The sequence below is a fragment of the Rana temporaria genome, chromosome 8 (genome assembly GCF_905171775.1).
Source record: "Rana temporaria chromosome 8, aRanTem1.1, whole genome shotgun sequence".
Taxonomy (NCBI): Eukaryota; Metazoa; Chordata; class Amphibia; order Anura; family Ranidae; genus Rana; species Rana temporaria.
This window is the reverse complement of record NC_053496.1, coordinates 177136874-177157608: the sequence shown is the minus strand read 5'-3', so window position 1 is coordinate 177157608 and position 20735 is coordinate 177136874. Positions and strand designations below refer to the sequence as shown.

The following is a 20735-nucleotide window of genomic DNA, read 5'->3' as shown; positions in this document are numbered from 1 at the left end:
CCGGTTGTCTGGGAGACTTACAATACAGTGGTCCGGGTGCATTGATCAGTTTAGGTGTCCATCTTAAAGTGGTTGTAAACCCTTACAACACACTTTTTGCTACAAGTAAGCCTATAATAAGGATTACCAGCAGCAAGCCTGCATAACTCCTAAACCTGAACGGTTTAGGAGATATCCCCTGTATTTGCATGTGCCGTTGTTTTCAATGTGTGCGGTTACGTTGTGTGACGTCATTGCGGCTCTGGCCAATCACATCTCCGGAGCCGCGATACCTGAATGTAACTCTGGGACGACATGTCCCTGGCCGGTGCTGTGTCGGGCACTGCAGCATGTGCTTTGATCCCAGGTGAGTATTACATAATTAGCTAGTATGCTATGCATGCTAGCTCATTATGCCTTTGTCTTGCAGGTGTTTTTTTTTTTTTCCAAATTGGGTTTACAACCACTTTAAGAGGGAGAGAACTTTTTGCTCTGCTGCATAGTCTGGAGTGCTCCCATAAGGCCAGCCTTGCTCGTACCACATATCAGGATCTTCTTAGGGTTCGTGAAGAGCTCTGCCCGCTCCTATTTCACAAAACAATGCAAAAGCTGGCATGGGCACACTGTGCAATGTACGAATTCTCTAACAAACCGGGTACGTTGTTGGCGTGGGCGCTGCGAGGTCCGCATACAAAAACCTACATCCCCCATATCATGGGCTCCTCAGGGCAGGAACTTCATACTTCTTCAGATTTGGCAGCGGAGTTCAGATCCTTTTATGAAGGCCTCAACAACTTGGACTGGATGTTATTCTCATTTTTTCTGATAACTTTGAGGAACATCTCAAGCATGTCGGCATTGTCTTCATAAGACTATGAAATAATTACCTTTACATCCAACTGGAGAAATGTGAGTTTGAATGAATTCAGGTCTCGTTTTTAGGATACAAAACAGTGAGCGTGGATCCCAATAAGATCAAAACAGTGGTGGATTGGTCTACCCCTAGGAACGTTAAGGAAATACAACGATTTCTGGGATTTGCCAACTTTTACAGAAGTTGGCAAACTTTCTCCAAGGTAATTGCTCCAATTATGCAGTTGACGAAGATGCTTTTTTAAGGTCAACCGAGACAAAGGTTGCCTTTAGTAAACTAAAGACCATTTTTACTTCTGCACCAATTCAGGGAGTCCCCGACTTATGAACGCCTGACTTACAAACAACTACTACTTACGAAAGGGACGCTGCGTGAGGTATCTGCCGTTCTGCGCACGTGCGGCCATTTTTGCCGGTGGGCACATTCGACGGAACATCGGAAAACATTGGAAAATAATGTATCCCCGGTTCTGCGCTTGCACGGCCATTCGACGGAACATCGGAAAATGACAGAATTGCCGTACTGCGCATGTGGTTCCGACTTACGAACATTTTCGACTTGAAAACAAACCTACAGTCCCTAGCCCGTTCATAAGTCAGGGACCCCCTGTATGGGTACATCCGGATCCCAAACAACCTTTCATTGTGGAAGTTGATGCTTCAGGTTCTGCTGTGGGAGCTATTCTTTCTCAATGAATTGGAAAAAGAAGCTTCCATGTACTTTTCTCTCATCTCTTATAGGAAATAAGAAATTGCTAGCAATTAGGGAAGCATTTCCTGAGTGGAGGTATCTACTGGAAAGAGGCTAAGAATCCTTTAGTCCTGTAACTGTCCTCACTGATCATGAACAAATTAGAAAGTATTTATTATGTCAAGAGAATGTCTTCTAGACCAGTGTTTCCCAACTCCAGTCCTCAAGGCTCCCCAGCAGGTCAATGTTTTCAGGCTTTCCATTATATTGCACAGGTGATTTGATCAGTTTGACTGCCTTAGTAATTACCACAGCTGAGGGAAATCCTGAAAACGTGACCTTTTGGGGTGCCTTGAGGACTGGAGCTGAGAAACATTGTTCTAGACAAGCACATTGGGCCCTATTCTTCTCCAGGTTCAGTGTTATTTCGTATCGCGCTCAGTCAAGGAATGGCAAGGCCTGTTCTCTGGGCCTCTCCCGGAAAGCCACTCTGAATGTACGATCTTGCCTCAAAAGAACTTTCAATGTCTAAGATCTTTTTAAAACTTCTAAAAGAGGGGTATAAATGACCCACTTCTCAATCATCCACCTAAGGACATTAACCTTGATAAGGATGGCTTTTGGACTCAAGGGCATCATCTTTATGAACCTGAATCTGCTTGGGTTAGAAGCCTTCAGGTTGGTTCATGACCTGCTGGGCATTTTGGGGTTTCTAAGACAGAAGAACTTTCATCATGTTCCTTTTGGTGGTCCAGTTACAAGAAAGATGCTAAAAGCTATGTGGCCTCGTTCCTGACTTGTGCAGCAAAATGCCAACCCGATCTTCTACATTGGGGTTGCTTCAACCACTCCCTGTTCCATCAAGACCATGGGGGTCAATTTCTATGGACTTTGTGGTCGATCTTCCTCTTTCAAAAGAAATTACCTCTATCTTGGTCGTTGTTGACTCTCTCACTAAGATAGCTCTTTTTTTTTACCAGTTAAGGGGTACCCACTGCTAAACCAACTGCTGAAGTGATGTCTTGGGAGATTTTTAAACTCCATGGAATGCCTGGTGGTGTAGTGTCTGACAAAGGAGAACTGTTTATTTCAAAATTCTGGAAACGTTTTCGCTCAATTTAAGGTGTAAAAATGAATCTGTCCTCTGCTTTTCATCCTCAGTCTAATGGTCAGATTGAGAAGACCAATCAAAGTATAGAGCAGTACATTCAATGTTTTGTCAGTTAATTTCAGGATGATTGGGTGGACTACCTTCCTACAGCAGAACTTGCTTATAACAATTCAAAACATACTGTAGCTCCACTTCCTAAAGTCCTTTTTTCTTTAACACTGAGTACCAATCAGTTTTTATTCCTGATCTCCCTATCTAAAAGTGGCAGTAAACGAAGAACAAAGAGAGAAAAAATAAACTCTTCATGCAAGGAAAAGGCATAATAAGCTAGTATGTATTGCATACTAGCACATTATGAAAGACTTACTTTGAAATTAAACCTTCCAGCAGTGAACTGTCACTGCTGCAGAGGCTTCCATCTTCACCTACTCTTTCTTCCGAGTTTGCAGGCTGCGGCCAGAAGGCCCCAGCCAGCAGGTCTCATTCCAGGAGACAGGTCGGTCCCTATCAGGAGAGCCCCTATCCAGAGGCCAGGAGAGGGCTGTGCAGCTGGGCACTGTGACTAAAGGCTAAGTGATACTACTGCGCGGCAACTGATGTCTATATGAACTTTCTATTTTATGTAATAAAAATGGGCCGATACACCTTTTTTTTCCAAAAAGGATTTAGCTTCCAAGAGGGTGGCGGGCGGACGTGGGGGAGAGAGAGCTCAACCCAATATGGGCAATGATCAGAAAGCAATCTAGGGGGGAAACCCGCACCCGTCAACCTAGGGAGAATCGGTCTAGACATGAGTATGAGGTCTATGCGGGACATTGAGTGATGGAAAGCAAAGAAGCAGGAATATGCCCTGGATGTAGGATTCCTGAATCTCCACGAGTCAACGAGGTGAAAGTCACCAAGGAGTCTCGCAAATCTTGTGGGACGGCAAGGCAAGGAGGGGGGAGAGGGTCCCACCATCCTGTCGAGCGACGGGTTAAGCACGTTGTTAAAGTCACCTAGCCATATCGTGGGCACGTCTGGGTGTAGAGCCATAAAGTCAAACCCAGCTATGAGGATAGTAGTTTGGAACGGGGGTGGCACATGGAAAGCTAGCAAAAATATTGTATCCCCATGCAACTTGGCTTTTAGAAAAACTAATCTACCCAGCGGGTCAATCTCTGAATCCTGGAGCTCAAAGTGTGTTGTCTTGGCAATCAAAATCGAGACTCCCCTGGAATGTGTGGTGTGGACAGAATGGAAAGCCCAACCCATCCATGGGCGTTTAAGCTCCCTCTGGACCGATCCCTCAGCATGAGTCTCCACTAGTACCACCACATCAGCTCTCTGCTTTTTAAGTAGGGTAAAGATAGCCGACCTCTTAATTCGGGTCCCTCACACCTCGAACATTCCAGGTGAGGAACTTTAGTGTGGCCATGGGGAAATTAATGTGGGATATAAGGCTCCAGGATCCAGGTCACCCCTAAAATCACACAATATATATAATCTCCCAGGGGAAGTGCACATCAGCAACAAAGTATAAATAGCACGGTACCAAACAGAGCAAGCATACACATAACCAAACATTTTGTCTCGTCTCTAACAAATAAAACCCCCTCCCTGCCCTGCACTTGCCCCAACTGGTGCGGGCGTTAACCCTTAACTGCCAACATGGCAAATACAGTGACCATCCTGTGGAGAGAACATTGTGAAACAACAAATCTTAAGCAAAAGTGAGGGTCACCAATGCTGCTACAAATAGGGTGGCAGCAACAATGAAGAAAATATTAAGTACAGTGGCAGTTGCTTCTGTCCAACCCAGGAGGTGAACTGCAGCGTGTAGGGCGAAACTTTGCTGCGTAACGTAACACATCACAGGACCGTGCCCACTTAACCAGTGAGCGTACTAGCGAAGAGCTGTCCTCCGCCGGAAAAATAAACTGAAAAAAAAATGATGAGAAAACAAAAGGGGGAAAAAGAAAGAAGAACCCAAAAATGAAAAAATAAAGCAGCAAATATGAGAAAGACCCGTAGTCTTTTCCGTTGGTGTCCAGGCTGTTAGCAAACACATCATGCACCCAGTGCCCTAAGCATGCGGGTGCACCAGAGGGCCCCATGACACAGAATAATTATAGAACGGGGGGCACAATGGGCCCGCAGTCTCAGCCAACACCGGGGATGGTCCGAGAGTGGGTGCGTATTTGGGACCAAGTACACTTGGGGGCAGTATCAACAGGGAGCAATGTTCAGATGCAGACTGCAGCCCCAACCTTCATCAGTGTGGCAGTTTTGCAAGAAATCATGGGCCCTCCATATATTAATAGACAAAAAGGAAAAGCAGAAATTGGCAGTGAGGAAGAATCAGGAATCATAAGCAGGCAGAAGATATATGGATACTTCTCAGTGCCCCTCTCTCTGTTCAAGCCACGCAATGACCTCCTCGGGATCCTCAAAGAAGTGCGCTTGATCTTCTCCCTCCACACGTAGACGAGCACGGAAGAGCATGGCATACTTTATATGCTTGACACGGAGGCGTCTTTTGGCTTCCATGAAGGTCTTACGTCTTCGTTGCACTTCCGCAGAGAAATCAGGGAAAATGGCGACTGTTTTGTTACCAAATGGGATATTGCCCTTCTCCCTACTTAGGCGCAAAATGACATCCTGGTCCCTGAAATTGAGGAATTTGGCAATGAACGTGCGAGGAGGCGCACTAGCTGGTGGTGGTCTGCCTGACATGCGGTGTGCTCGCTCCACGGCAAACAAGGGGGAGAAGGCCTCTTTGCCGTAAGTGTCCCACAATGGTGATTCAAGAAATGCAGGAGGATCCCTCCCCTCCACCCCCTCAGGGAGACCAATGAACCGGAGATTACACCTCCGGGTTCTGTTCTCCAAATCGTCCTGCTTCTGCAAGAGCTGATGGCTTCTGCGGTGTGTTGTAGAGGGGGGAGGGAATCCTCCACTGTGCCCAGCCTAACCTCTGTCTCAGTGACTCGCTCTCTGAGCTTCTGCTTGTCCTGTCTCACCAGGGAAATGTCCACTTTCACCTCCTCTATCCATGCTGTGAGGGTGGTCTGGCATATTGTAATAGCCTCTTGGCAAGTGGTTATGGCCTGAAGTACCTTTGCCGTGTCCGCGCCGACTGGTGTCTCCGCCGGCCTCGTGGCGCCGCCATCTTTGCTGGGGGAGTCCTTCTCCTGTCGGCGGTATTGATCCAGCTTGGAGGTGGCCGCGGTGAATTTTTTTGGCGGCGACATGTTACCTGGGGCTTCCGAGGTATGTAGGAGTAATCCTGGGTCTTTAGTCACGGGTATAAGCGCAGGATGTTTAGGCAAGGATATTCTGCTTCCTAGCGTCCTATCTCATGCCGCTCCAGGCCACGCCCCCCCCCCAGGGCCGATACACCTTTAAATACAGTTTGCTCTGGCATAACTCATTGAAAAAACACCTACCACAAGAGTGTAATCACCCCAATATCATAAAGGGGAATACACAGATGGCATGACACTGACATACTCTCTGAGCCACTGATGGGTATGACCTCTGTATCACTGAGAATGAAGATAATAACTGGGAAATAATGGAGCTGATCACTGTGAGCATGAGGAGAAAAACCAAGATGGCAGCGATGGAAATATTCTATGTGGCATTTGTAGTGGCTCCATGTATCCTTAGAATATTAACTGGCACACATTTTGAACTGGAGAGTTCCTGGAACTGGACCTCATGGATGCTCTGGAACTATACCTTATGGAACTGGACCTTCTGGACTCTCTGAAACTGGAACTTCTAGATCCTTTGGAACTGGACCTTTTGGACTGGACCTGATGGATCCTCTGGGATTGGACATTCTGAACTCTCTGGAACGGGACCTTCTGGACTCTCTGGAACTGGATCTTCTGAACTCTCTGGAACTGGACCTTCTGGATCCTCTTGAACTGGACCTTCTGGACTCTCTGGAACTGGACATTCTGGACTCTCTGGAACTGGACATTCTGGACTCTCTGGAACTGGACATTCTGGACTCTCTGGAACTGGACATTCTGGACTCTCTGGAACTGGACATTCTGGACTCTCTGGAACTGGACCTCCTGGACTCTCTGGAACTGGACCTTCTGGACTCTCTGGAACTGGACCTTCTGGAACCTCTGGAACTGGACCTTCTGGAACTGGACCTTCTAGAACCACTGGAAATGGATCTCCTGGATACTCTGAAACTGGACCTTCTAGATCCTTTGGAACTGGACCCTTTGGACTTCTTGGTTCTCTGGAACTGGACCTTCTTAGCTCTCTGGAACTGGACCTTCTTGGCTCTCTGGAACTGGACCTTCTTGGCTCTCTGGAACTGGACCTTCTGGACTCTCTGGAACTGGACCTTCTGGACTCTCTGGAACTGGACCTTCTGGACTCTCTGAAACTGGACCTTCTGGACTCTCTGGAATTGGACCTTCTGGACTCTTTGGAACTGGACCTTCTGGAACTGGACCTCCTGGATTATCTGGATCTGGACCTCATGGATCATCTGGAACTGGACCTTCTGGATTCTCTGGAGATGGACCCCCTGGGCTCTCTGGAACTAGACCTTCGAAACTCTCTGGAACTGGACTCTCTGGAACTGAACCTCCTGGACTCTCTGTGACTGGACCTCCTGGATCCTCTGGAACTGGACCCCCTGGGCTCTCTGGAACTGACCCTTCTGGATCATCTGGAACTGGACCCCCTGGGCTCTCTGGAACTGACCCTTCTGGATCATCTGGAACTGGACCTTCTGGACTTTCTGAAACTGGACCTTCTAGTCTCTCAGATCTCACTAATATAACACCAATGAAAGAATCTCTATGAATTAAGCACATTCCAATCACCCATAATATAAAAATGATGTTCATTTGTAGAAAAGGACTCAGAACAGAATATTGTAGAGTAGAGCTTTCTTGTTTATTCTAGAAAATCGGATTATATTAATAACACACAATAAATAATCAAAATTAAATATTGCATAGCTGAAGTAAAAGAAAAATCCAATTTAAAAATAATTATACTTTAGTCGGTCCAATAAAAAGTTAGTTCCTTCAGTAAAGCAAAAAAGATGTGCAGTATATTGGCTAATAGCAACCAATAAAAAGTATGGTCCATGGGTTGTCGTACTCCATGGTGGGGCCTGTGTGAGTGCGGGACCAAGTCAGCATTGTTTATAGGATCGTATTACTATAATTCAATCCCTGCAGACCTATAACTATGACATCATAGTACAATGTAGTTTGGCCACGCCTCCAAATAAGCCAATATGAACACAAAAACGTTATTAGTCTTTGTGAATATTCTGGGGTCCAAGAAGTGATTTTCTTTAACAGAAACATCTTATACATTCTGACTATAAGGAAGGACACACAATCTCACACTCCCCATTGGTCCGTCTAAACATAAAAAAGGTGGTTAGTCTATGTGAATTCCCTGGTGTCGATCAAAAGCACTTTTTCTACTGAAGCATTTCCGGCACTTTGAACATGAATAAGGACGTTCCCCCGTGTGTCTTCTTTGGTGAACAACAAGTTCACATTTCCGAATGAAAAGTTTCCCGCACTCTGAACATGAAAAAGGACGCTCACCTGTGTGAGTTCTCTGGTGTGTTAGAAGGTTTCCTTTCTGAGTGAAACCTTTATCACAGTGCGAACACGAGAACGGACGCTCACCCGTGTGAACTCTTTGGTGATTAACAAGTTCTACTTTCTGAATAAAAAATTTCCCGCACTCTGAACATGAAAAGGGACGCTCACCCGTGTGAATTCTGTGGTGATTAAGAAGGTTTGCTTTGAAAATAAAACGTTTGCCGCACTCTGAACATGGGAAAGTATGCTCGCCTGTGTGAACTCTCTGGTGTATGAGAAGGCTTCCTTTCTTAATAAAACCTTTACCACAGTGCGAACACGAGAATGGACGCTCGCCAGTGTGAATTTTCTGGTGTGTAAGAGGCTCTCTGGTTTCTTGAGATCCTTCATGGTTCAAGGAAGATTCCTCGGGATTAGATGGATCTGTTGATTTATCTGTACTGTGAGATTCAAAAATAATAGTATGTGGATCATCAGAAGAATCCTCAGGATCAGAGAAATCCCAGGATCTCTCTATATGATAAGTTCTATGATGTATTATTTGTGTAATGCGATTCACTCCTGGAGAACGTTGTGTGGTGGGATTTTCATCTGGAGAACATTGTGTGGTGGGATTTTCTCCTGGAGAACGTTGTGTGGTGGAATTTTCTCCTGGAGAACGTTGTGTGGTGGGATTTTCTTCTTCTTTATATTCTGAAGATACGTTATTCAGGACATAGTGTCCTCCTGTTGGAAATCAATGTTTAAATGTTATTAGAATTCTTCATTCAGAAGTCATGTACAGTATGTTGGTCTAACACTCTACAGTATCTCAGAGCTCTGGCATGGAATTGGGGGCAATCATAACATAAAATATCAATACAAACTAGATAAAAATACATCATCTCTTCCTCATTTGTTGGGAACATGACGTTATATTGAGGAATGGAGATGGGCCTTTCATATGGTGTACAGTATCTCCTCCTCATTTGTTGGGAACATGACGTTATATTGAGGAATGGAGATGGACCTTTCATATGGTGTACAGTATCTCCTCCTCATTTGTTGGGAACATGAAATTATATTGAGGAATGGAGATGGACCTTTCATATGATGTACAGTATCTTCACATTGCAATTATTTAAATTCATATTTTATACTCATAGAAGAAATGGAAAAATGTGAACATTTCTGCATTCAGTGATTATTATTATTATTATTATTACTTACTTCTGCTGATATAAAGAGATGATTCCTCCTGGTCACTTTTCATGGTCATCTCCTCCATAGACTGCTGATCTCCACTCACCAACGTCTCTTCTTCTTCCTCTTTAACCTCAAGTTTGATGTCTTTTTCTAATTTATCCTAAACCCCAATACGAAAAAAGTTCAATATTAAAAAAAAAAATCTATAAGAAAGTTATCTATAGTTTAGAATAACTTTTGAGTTCTATAGCTCAGTTCTTTCTACCTGATGATGGTGAGGGAGGCTTTGATCTTCCGGTGTGGAATCCCGGGAATACTGAAGACTTCCCCCCTCCATAGACTGCTGATCTCCACTCACCAACCTCTCTTCTTCTTCTTCTTCCTTTTTAATCTCAGCTTTGGTATCTTTCAATTCTTCACCCTAAACCCCAAAGATGACAGAATACATTTATAAAAAGGAACAAGAAGTTACTTTGAAGAATGTGGTCTCATAGTTTAGAATTATTTAAACATTTTAGTTGATCAGTCCCACCTACCTGATGATGGTGAAGGATGGTGTGATCTTCCTGTGTGGAATCCCGGGAATACAGAGGACGGGGACATCTCTCTGGTGGGTTTCCATTACTGGATCCATCTGTAGGAAACACACACACTGACTGAATACATTGTTTATCAGATGATGGGGGATCTAGGTGGACCCTCCGTACTGCTCTCGCCTTTACAATAAAGTCTCCTCTTACCCGGTGATGTGAGGGGCGACTGATTCTCCATCATGACGTCCTTGTAGAGATCCTTGTGTCCCTCTAAATACTCCCACTCCTCCATGGAGAAATAGACAGTGACATCCTGACACCTTATAGGAACCTGACACACACAATGATACAGTCACCATCCAGACACACCCCTTGTCTGTTACTGGATAATGTCCCAGAATTCCCGGCACCGCTCACCTCTCCTCTCTGCAGATCAATGATCTTCTTGGTGACTTTTAGAATCTTCTTGGCACTGTTTACCTCTGTTGTCAGGCAGTGAGGTGGAGGCACTGTGATGGGTGATGTCCTGTGAAGATGGTTGTTGGGTGTTATTGGATCTCCAGATGTTTCCTTCACTATTTTATAATTTAGTCTGTCTATAGAAAGAAAGTATCAATGAAGACGTTGTAGAATTCTTCTCTCCCTTCTAGATAGAACAATGTGTTAATTATAGAGATAAGGATGAAGTCACGTGACCCTCCCAGAATCCTCCTCACCTCCTTATGATCTGAATCGGACACTCTGTCGTTAGACTGAGAAGTATCTGGACTATACCAGGATGTGTAATGTCTATATTGGGGATAACCTCAAGATTCAGTGCAAAAAAAGTTTGGTCCAAACCTTGACTGTTCGGAAAAACAACCGAATATTTACCCTTTCAGGGGGAGAAGAACATCATGTTGAACGGGGTTCAGCGTTAGGTATAACAATGAATTTTTTATTTTCTTTCTCTTGTTCTTTCTATTTCTTTGCACATATGAGGATTTGAAGATGAACAGACAGGGCCAGATTCAGGTACATCGGCGTATCTTTGTGCCGAGAGGCAAGCTGAGTATTCACAAAGCACTTGCTCCCATATTTGCGCCGGCGTAATGTAAATGGGCCGGCGTAAGCCCGCCTAATTCAAAGTAGGCAGGTAGTGGGCGTGTTGTATTAAAATGAATCGTGACCCCATGTAAATGAAGCGCCGAACGAACGGCGCATGCGCGCGCATGCTCAGAATCACATCGAATTTACTCCCTAAGATACGCCGGCTCAATTCATACGACGTGAACGTAACCTACGCCCAGCCCCATTCACGTACGACTTACGTAAACGACGTAAAATACAACGCTGTTCCGGCGCCCATACCTTAACATGACTTACCCCTGCTTTATGAGGGGTAAACTTACGCTGAACGTACGCCTTACGTAAACGGCGTAGCTTACTGCGACGGGCGCAAGTACGTTCGTGAATCGGCGTATCTAGGTCATTTACATATTCGACGCGTAAATCAACGGAAGCGCCCCTAGCGGCCAGCGTAAATATGCACCCAAGATACGACGGCGTAGGAGACTTACGTCAGTCGGATGGAGCCAGAATTCAGGCGTATCTGGTTTTAAGAATACGGCACATAGATACGACGGCGCATCCTAGAACTTACGCGGCGTATCAACAGATACGTCGGCGAAAGTTCTCTCTGAATCTGGCCCATTGTGTTCATCCTTAAGTATAACACAGGGAATTTTTATTTAATTTTTTCTCGTTGCTGTCTTTCTCCTTTCATCCCCTCTTTCACTGAGGAGGGGCGGGATCTAATGCTATGGGGGTTTCTGATTTTTTTTTTTCGTAGTTTTATTTTATTTGTATATAAATTTAGTAGAAAATACAGATTCCACTCAGAACAGGCCTCACCATGGTTGACCAAAGAAGTTGAGTGCACGTGATTAGCGTCATGTCCAGAGGTTGTCTTTGGGAAATGGACGTATGAGGGCTCATTGACACAAGGAGGTGCATCCGAGCCCAGGTGCTTTTTTTGAGTTGTTCTGCTTTTTTTATTAGTCTGCTCCATGCTCGTGAAACATGTGAAAAACATGCTGGCATGATTTTTGGATTGAGCTCCACCATAATACATGTTACTGTGGTATCATGCGTTTAAGTGATCGCAAACAAACATGCAATAGGTGGATGAGTGGGAGTGCCATTAGAAATTAATGGTGACTGGGTGCAACTGCAAAAGGCAACGCATTTTTGTGAGGTGCGGAAAAACACATGAATTCACATTTTGTACCGCACTGCCCCCCGATGTGAAAAAGACAGAAAATGTAGTTTGTAAGATAGAGTTAAGTGGTCAGTAGCTTGTAACTCCCCCCATCCCCCCTGTTAGCACAACCCCTCCCCCCAAAAAATGCCCCATGTAATATAAATCCCCACCTAAAAATCCCCCATCCTAGCACAAATCCCCCCCTGCTAAACACAAACGCCCCTTTCTAAATCCCACTTCTAGCATGCGCAGTTCATCCCGGGCACTTCTCCACAGCAGGGACAATATCCGACAGAACACCGGCAAATCTGAAAGTTTTGCAGCCACCCGACCAGCCCTTAGCAACTGCTGACTTCATCAGTAGGTAGGATGCAGGCGGGTGTCTTGGACGGCTTTCACTTGTTTCGAAAAAGTACAGATAACAACACAAACACTGGGAGAGAGCCCGGTGGAGGAACGGGATGTGCTCTCCCTCCTCTCTATACTCCGCTTTCCTCCAACACTCCAATGACATGCTGGTAGCTTATTGGCTCCGATCTAAATTATCCCTAGTATGTGTGTGTATGAATGTGAGTTAGGGACCTTGGATTGTAAGCTCCTTGGGGGCAGAGACTGATGTGAGTGTACAATATAACTATTTATGTAAAGCACTGCGTAAAATGAAAATGTTATACAAGTACCTATAATAAAATAAATGTACCTTAAGATCCAGTCATGTCTGTACGCTATTTCCTAACAAGTCACCTCTCCTCTGGAACTTCCTGTCTTTTACCCTACATCACTTCCTGTCCGTACATGACATCACTTCCTTCTTTGCGTTTCACGCTCAGGAGTGAGATCACCATCTTGTGGAGAATTGAAATACTGCAGCCTTCATTCATAAATACTGCAGTCTTCATTCATACATTAAAACTCAGCACATTTACCTTTTCTGTACGTTTATTATTTTTTGTTGTTTATCTTTATCCTCATGTACAAGCCAAATAACAATAATAAAAAAATATATAAAAATTGTATTTCTATTAAACACACACACACTATATATAATTGTATATATACAGTGCCTTGAAAAAGTATTTGTAGCGCTCACCCCCGAAGGAGCCGCTGGTTGATTTTGGGATCGGCCTATTAAGTTACCCTGGTGTTGTCTAGGGGTGTAATTATAAGAACCAAGTAGTGAGCGAATGTCCAGGCAGTGAATAAAGGTTTTTCCAATGCTTTATTTCCAGGCCAACACGGCCAACATCAACATCAATTGGGAAGGACAAGGTTGATGAAGGAAGAGAGAGAGAGAACCTTGCAGTATCAGGCCTGGATATAAATTGAGCAATTCTGCTCTATATAGTACCATTTTGTAACTCGTCGCCAGGCCCAATATTTCTGTCCCGTTAGATGATAACAGCACAAACTGCCCTCCCGTGGACAGCCGGATGCCAGTATCTGTCACGGTGGTCCCAGTGGGGATAGGCACAGAGGGCACTCCCGGTGTGGTCATGGGACGCCTCAGTGCAGCAGGGGCAGCAGAATCCTTCGAGGTTCCGGACATTCTCTGTAGCGATTCGTCCTTCTCAAGGGAAATGGTGGTTCTGCTGATTTGGCGCGCAAGTGGGCGTTCCTTCTCTCCATTTGGCGCAAAATTGATCCCACGTCTCACGCAGGGGAGGGTGGCTCCTCCCACTTGAAGAACTTGTCCAGGCACGTTGCAGGCCGCACGTACGCCCAAGCTTAGCAAGGTGAGGTTAACTCCCTCACAGCCGGACAGTTCAAACACAGAACACAGGACACTTTTCGCTCTCCAATAAACTGTCACTCACTTTTCTTGTTGCCAACGGTAACAGCCGATATCCCGGACGAGCCCCCACGTGTAGCGCTACCCCCGAAGGAGCCGCTGATTTGTTGTTGGGATTGGCAAATTAAGTTACCTTGATATGGTCTAGGGGTGTAGTTGGAGGACAAAGTAGTGAGCAAAGGTCCAGACAGTGAATAAAGGTTTTCCAATGCTTTATTTCCAGGCCAACACGGCCAACATCAAATAGGAAGAAAAGGTTGATGAAGAAGAGAAACTTCGCAGTATCAGGCCTGGATATGAACTGAGCTATATTGCTCTAGTAGTATCAAATTGTTGTTCGTCGCCACTCTAGACGGAGTGGGTGAAGTGCCCCCGGACAGACCCCTATCTCAAGCCTGGCAGCCGAGGTGACACTTTGGATTGCTGGGAGGAACAGGTCTCTCTCACAGACCTGACTCTAGGGCCTCTGCCACAGGCCTATTACTTTAAGCGAGCTAAATGGATGAATGGAGCGAATCCTCCCAGTAGATTTTAGCATAGGTCACCGGGTGACAGCAAAGCGTACCTGTCAGCATTCCAGTCACCAGATCCACAAGATGGTTCGTTCAAGCCCTGTTGGACAACCTGCTTCCGGGTTCCCCTCAAGCCGATCCCCCAATCGAACGGCACCCAGCCTGGGATCCTCTCAATAGAACTGGAGACCCAGTAAGTCACTGGAGTCCCCTTTTACCTCCGGATGAGGTTCAGTGTAGGCTGCAATTCTGGCCAGGTGGGCCACGCAGTGGGGTCCATGGATGCACGCACCCTGAAGGTGGATGCCGCACCTGGAACCGGGACCCCGCGAAGATTTTGAGCACATGACACCTGTCACAGATATACTCTCCCCCAGCATGCCCCGGGAAGGAAAAACTCCTCTAATTGGCTGCTGGGGAAAACTTGCTCTGCCAGAACCCCTCTGGCGCCAACTGCCAGCCAGGGATGGCACCACATCCCTGGAGTACAGACTGACCCAGTGGACTTTTCTGGAGCGACAGAAGTCCAAATTTAGCAAATTGCGAATGGGAGCAAAAATAACTCTCCCATTCCCCACTAACTTTAGCGTAGTGCCCATACTGAAAGTAAGGGGGCGCTACAGCTACAAAAAGTAAATGGGAAAGCTAAGGGGTCTTTGGATGGTGTGGTTCCGGACAGAGAAGCAATAAACTAAAGACCCTTTTTACTTCTGCGCCAATACTGGTACATCCGGATCCCAAACTACCTTTCATCATGGAAGTTGATGCTTCAGGTTCTGCTGTAGGAGCTATTCTTTCTCAATGAACTGGAAAAAGATGCACCATCTATGTCCGTTTTTCTCTCGTCTCTTAGAGGAAATAAGAGATTGCTAGCAATTAGGGAAGCATTTTCCGAGTGGAGGTATCTACTAGAAAGGGGCTAAGCATCGTTTAGTCCTATAACTGTCCTCACTGATCATAAAAAAAGAATTTGAATGTATTTATTATGTGAAGAGATTGTCTCCTAGACCAGTGTTTCTCAACTCCAGTCCTCCAGACGCCTCAACAAGGAATGGCAAGGCCTGTTCTCGGAGCCTCTCAAAAGAACTTTCTAGTGGCCACAATGTCTAAAATCGTTTTAAATCTTCTAAAAGAGGGGTATAAATGACCCACTTCTCAATCATCCACCTAAAGACATTAACCTTGATTATAAGGATGGCTTTTGGACTCAAGGGCATCTTTATGAACCTGAATTTGCTTGGGTTAGAAGCCTTCAGGTTGGTTCATGACCTGCTGGGCATTTTGGGGTTTCTAAGACAGAAGAACTTTCATCATGTTCCTTTTGGTGGTCCAGTTACAAGAAAGATGCTAAAAAGCTATGTGGCCTCGTTCCTGACCTGTGCAGAAAAATGCCACCCGATCTTCTACATTGGGGTTGCTTCAACCACTCCCTGTTCCATCAAGACCATGGGGGTCAATTTCTATGGACTTTGTGGTCGATCTTCCTCCCTCACAGAAATAACCTCGATCTTGGTAGTTGTTGATTCTCTCACTAAGATAGCTCTTTTTTTACCAGTTAAGGGGTACCCACTGCTAAACCAACTGCGGAAGTGATGTCTTGGGAAATGTTTAAACTCCATGGAATGCCTGGTGGTGTAGTCTCTGACAAAGGAGAACAGTTTATTTCAAAATTCTGGAAACGTTTTTGCTCAACTTAAGGTGTAAAAATGAATCTGTCCTCTGCTTTTCATCCTCAGTCTAATGGTCAGATTGAGAAGACCAATCAAAGTATAGAGCAGTACATTCAATGTTTTGTCAGTTCATTTCAGGATGATTGGGTGGACTACCTTCCTACAGCAGAACTTGCTTATAACAATTCGAAACATAGCTCCACTTCCTAAAGTCCTTTTTTATTTAACACTGAGTACCAATCAGTTTTTATTCCTGATCTCTCTATCTTAAAGTGGCAGTAAACGAAGAACAAAGACAGAAAAATAAACTCTCCGTGCAAGGTAAAGGCATAATGTGCTAGTATGTATTGCATACTAGCACATTATGAAAGACTTACTTTGAAACAAAGCCCTCCAGCAGCGAACTGTCACTGCTGCAGATGCTTCCATCGTCACCTGCTCTATCTTCCAGGTTTGCAGGCTGCGATCAGAAGGTCTCAACCAGGGGTCAGAGCCCCAGCCAGCAGGTCTCATTCCAGGAGTCAGGTCGGCTCCTATCAGGGTATCAGGAGAACCCCTATCCAGAGGCCAGGAGAGGGCTGTGGAGCTGGGCACTGTGACTAAAGGCTAAGTGAGCCGAATGAACCAGGAGACTTGGCCAGTACAGTCAGAGGGACTGGTAAAGAGAGCAGCAGTGCTGCTGACAAAGGAGCCAGATAGCTCGGTATTTTCAGTTGATGTTGGAAACCCCTGCGTGGGCAACTGATGTCTATATGAACTTTCTATTTTATGTAATAAAAATGGGCTGATACACCTTTAAATACAGTTTGCTCTGGCACAACTCATTGGAAAAGCACCTACCACAAGAGTGTAATCACCCCAATACAGTGGCGTCTCCATCTTTCATATTTAGGGGGGGCACATGGGGGGACAGGGACAAAAGTAGGGGGTCCAACTATAAAATGCAATTATATATATATATATATATATATATATATATATATATATATATATATATATATATATATATATATATATACACATATATATATATATATATATATATATATATATATATATATATATATATATATATATCCTGGGGCCCTTTACTACGATCCCACTATGGGCCCTTTCACATGTTCTGCAGTGAGCTCCCTTCCTACTATACTGGGGCCCCCCAGGGTGGCAGAAAACAAGAGATATATGTCACCAGCACACCAAGAAAATATAAGGGTCCAAAGCAGTGGGAGAACTATCAGGGTTGCAAAGGATGTCTTGCCAGGGAGTCTACTGGTGTTCTGCCACAGTGGGGATCCCCAGCTGTCCTGTCCCTGCTATTTACAGCGCTGGTCTGGCGTCTGCAGTCTATTAGGACCTAGTGCTGGTGACATTATGGGTGCATGCAGGGGAAGGCTGGCACTATTGGTTATAGAGAGCCGAGCCCCCAGCTGGTCACCTAGCAGCAGTAATGCTGTATAACCTTCTCTGTTGACATGCTGATCGGCATGTGATCCAGGTGATGCTCCCAGTCAGATCTAAAAAACACATTATTTATTAGCATCAAGAGTACAACCACAAAAATAAATATAAACAACCGTATGATCAGCAGCCATGTGGGCTCTATGCCTGTAAAGTGTGGGCTTTGATCAATAAAATCACTAGGACTGTGCAAATTAACTTTTAATTAATCGATTAATCTTGAATTTTTTTGATTGATCAAAATCTTTTTGATCGATTAAAATTCTTTTGATTGGTACTCACCTCTCCGCTGGCTTCTGGGCCTTCAGGGAGTTCCGTTGGAGATCCAGTAACGTCACGGACACCGGCGGGGCTTGCCGTGTCCATCTGAAGGGCTCCTTTGCTGTGCCTTCATATCTGCATGCCGGCGGGACCTCACTATCTGCCACACGCAAGGGCTGTTACACTTCCCTCTATCAACCTGGGATTCTACAGCCATCCACTGGGAGTTGTGAAAGTTCCCTTCATGGGACATCTACATGCCGACGGACTGATGTTAACCTCTTCTCATCTGGATTCAGCAGTGGTATCGTTGTACACATTTTTATACCAGTATCATACTTAGCTACATGTTTTTATGACTGCTTTTGGTACCGTTTGGTATTACTCGCACCATTTTTACAGTTTATGTAGCTACATCGATTTTATCTCCAGTGCAATATTTATTTGGTTACCTACTTGATGACTGTAAAAGTTTTAATGCTATTCCCATCGAGTGCTGCCTTTGTGTGTTTTTTGTATCCTGCTATCCATTTTTCCAGTGGTTGGTAGCTGCACTGGGAATCAGCCTTTAAGGAGATCAGCTAAAAGTAGTTGGATCTGTATGTGCGCTATTAATCGAAATTAGTCGATTAATCGATAAAAAAAACAAAAACGATTAATCGAACAGAAACATTTTGATCAGTAACAGCCCTAAAAATCACTGATATTTATGACTAGGATTTGACTGAGAGCATCACCTGGATTGCATCCCGATCAGCATGTCAGAGAAGGGTCCACTGCTGCTAAGCAACCTGCAGGGAGCTCAACTGTCTACAACCAATAGAGATGGGCTCGGGTGTATTTGAAATCCCACATGCCCGATCACGCCAGGAAGCCGACACTCCACAGTGCTAATCAATGTATGGGCTGCCTATAAGCTAAGACCAGTCATAGACAGTTTAAATCTCAGCTGGTTCAGCAGAAACTGGCTGAGATTTGAACCATTAATGAGCAGATTCTCTTATAATTATCACTAGTGGTTGCTGTATAGTCACTAGTGATAATCACTGTTTGTCGGGAGAATATAATTGCTGGGCAGGAGGGATATTACCCTGTCACCACTGTCTGTTGATGGGGGAATCATGCAAGTTTCTTTCCTGCAATCTGTGGATGCAGGAAAGAAATTTGCACCGTATATTATCTGCCTGACTGAAAGTGAAAGTAAATTGTGAATGTTTTGAAAGAACAGGAACAGGAGAGGGGGAGGGAGACAGATGGGGGGGGGAGAGAAGGGATGGAGATAATGTAGTTCAGTGATTACAGTGTACTGCAGTCTGCAGTGCACACACTTAAACACGGCCCAGGCTTGAATATCTGGTTGTGTGAGCGCTCGCATTATGCAGTGTCGGCGAGCACAGCGAGGGGGAGGAATCCCCCACAGAGCTGACTGGGGACGCTCTCCCTCTCGGGGAGCAAAATACAAAAATTGCAAAAAATAAAAATAAAAAATAAAAATTTTTTTTGGGGGGGCACATGGTGGGGCACAGCATGATGTTGGGGGGGTCAGGGCCCCCTCTGGCCCCCCCCTAGGGACGCCTCTGCCCCAATACCACAAAGGGGATACACAGATGACATGACACTGACATACTCTCTGAGACACTGATGGGTATGACCTCTGTATCACTGATGATGAAGATAATAACTGGGAAATAATGGAGCTGATCACTGTGAGCATGAGGAGCAAAACCAAGATGGCAGCGATGGAAATATTCTATGTGGCATTTGTAGTGGCTCCATGTATCCTTAGAATATTCGCTGAAACACAGTTGGAACTGGACCTTCTGGACTCTCTGAAACTGGACCTTTTGGACTCTCTGATCTCACTAATATAACACCAATGGAAGACTCTCTATGAACTAAGCACATTCCAATCACCCATAATCGAAAAATGATGCTCATTTTTAGAAAATGACTCAGAACAGAATATTGTAGAGTAGAGCTTTCTTGTTTATTATAGAAAATCAGATTACATTATTGACACACAATGAATAATCTAAATTAAATCTTGCATAGCTGAAATAAAAGAAAAATCAAATTTAAAAATAATTATACTTTAGTCGGTCCAATAAAAAGTTAGTTCCTTCAGTAAAGCAAAAAAGATGTACAGTATATTGGCTAATAGCAACCAATAAAAAGTATGGTCCATGGGTTGTCGTACTCTATGGTGGGGCCTGTGTGAGTGCGGGACCAAGTCAGCATTGTTTATAGGATCGTATTACTATAATTCAATCCCTGCAGACCTATAACTATGACATCATAGTACAATGTAGTTTGGCCACGCCTCCAAATAAGCCAATATGAACACAAAAACGTTATTAGTCTTTGTGAATATTCTGGGGTCCAAGAAGTGTTTTTCTTTAACAGAAACATTTTATACATTCTGACTATAAGGAAGGACACACGATCTCACACTCCCCATTGGTCCGTCTAAACATAAAAAAGGTGGTCAGTCCATGTGAATTCCCTGGTGTCGATCAAGGGCACATTTTCTACTGAAGCATTTCCGGCACTTTGAACATGAATAAGGACGTTCCCCCGTGTGACTTCTTTGGTGAACAACAAGTTCACATTTCCGAATGAAAAGTTTCCCACACTCTGAACATGAAAAAGGACGCTCACCTGTGTGAGTTCTCTGATGTGTTAGAAGGTGTCCTTTCTGAATGAAACCTTTACCACAGTGCGAACATGAGAACGGACGCTCACCCGTGTGAATTCTTTGGTGATTAACAAGTTCTACTTTCTGAATAAAACATCTCCCGCACTCTGAACATGAAAAGGGACGCTCACCCGTGTGAACTCTGTGGTGT

The 20735-nt window shown here is 44.7% G+C and overlaps 1 protein-coding gene and 1 long non-coding RNA gene across 4 annotated transcripts in view; both read right to left on the bottom strand.

Annotated features, from left to right (window-relative positions):
- The window catches only part of LOC120910028 (gastrula zinc finger protein XlCGF26.1-like), a 33732-nt gene that overhangs the window by 8561 nt on the left and 4436 nt on the right, over window positions 1-20735 (bottom strand). Inside the window, exons 4-5 of one of the 3 annotated variants that reach the window (XM_040321875.1) lie at window positions 8888-8962; window positions 8660-8827 (exon numbers count right to left, since the gene is read on the bottom strand). In XM_040321875.1, the coding sequence (XP_040177809.1) occupies window positions 8660-8827; window positions 8888-8962 (243 nt within the window). Of the gene's footprint in view, window positions 1-8659; window positions 8963-20735 lie in introns of all 3 variants that reach the window. The other 2 variants (XM_040321873.1, XM_040321874.1) reach the window with 2 other exon arrangements.
- Window positions 10246-13019, bottom strand: LOC120910206. The gene is made up of 3 exons (XR_005741409.1): window positions 12897-13019; window positions 10372-10550; window positions 10246-10285 (listed from the first exon to the last, which is right to left on the bottom strand). It is a non-coding gene; the product is annotated as an uncharacterized LOC120910206 (long non-coding RNA).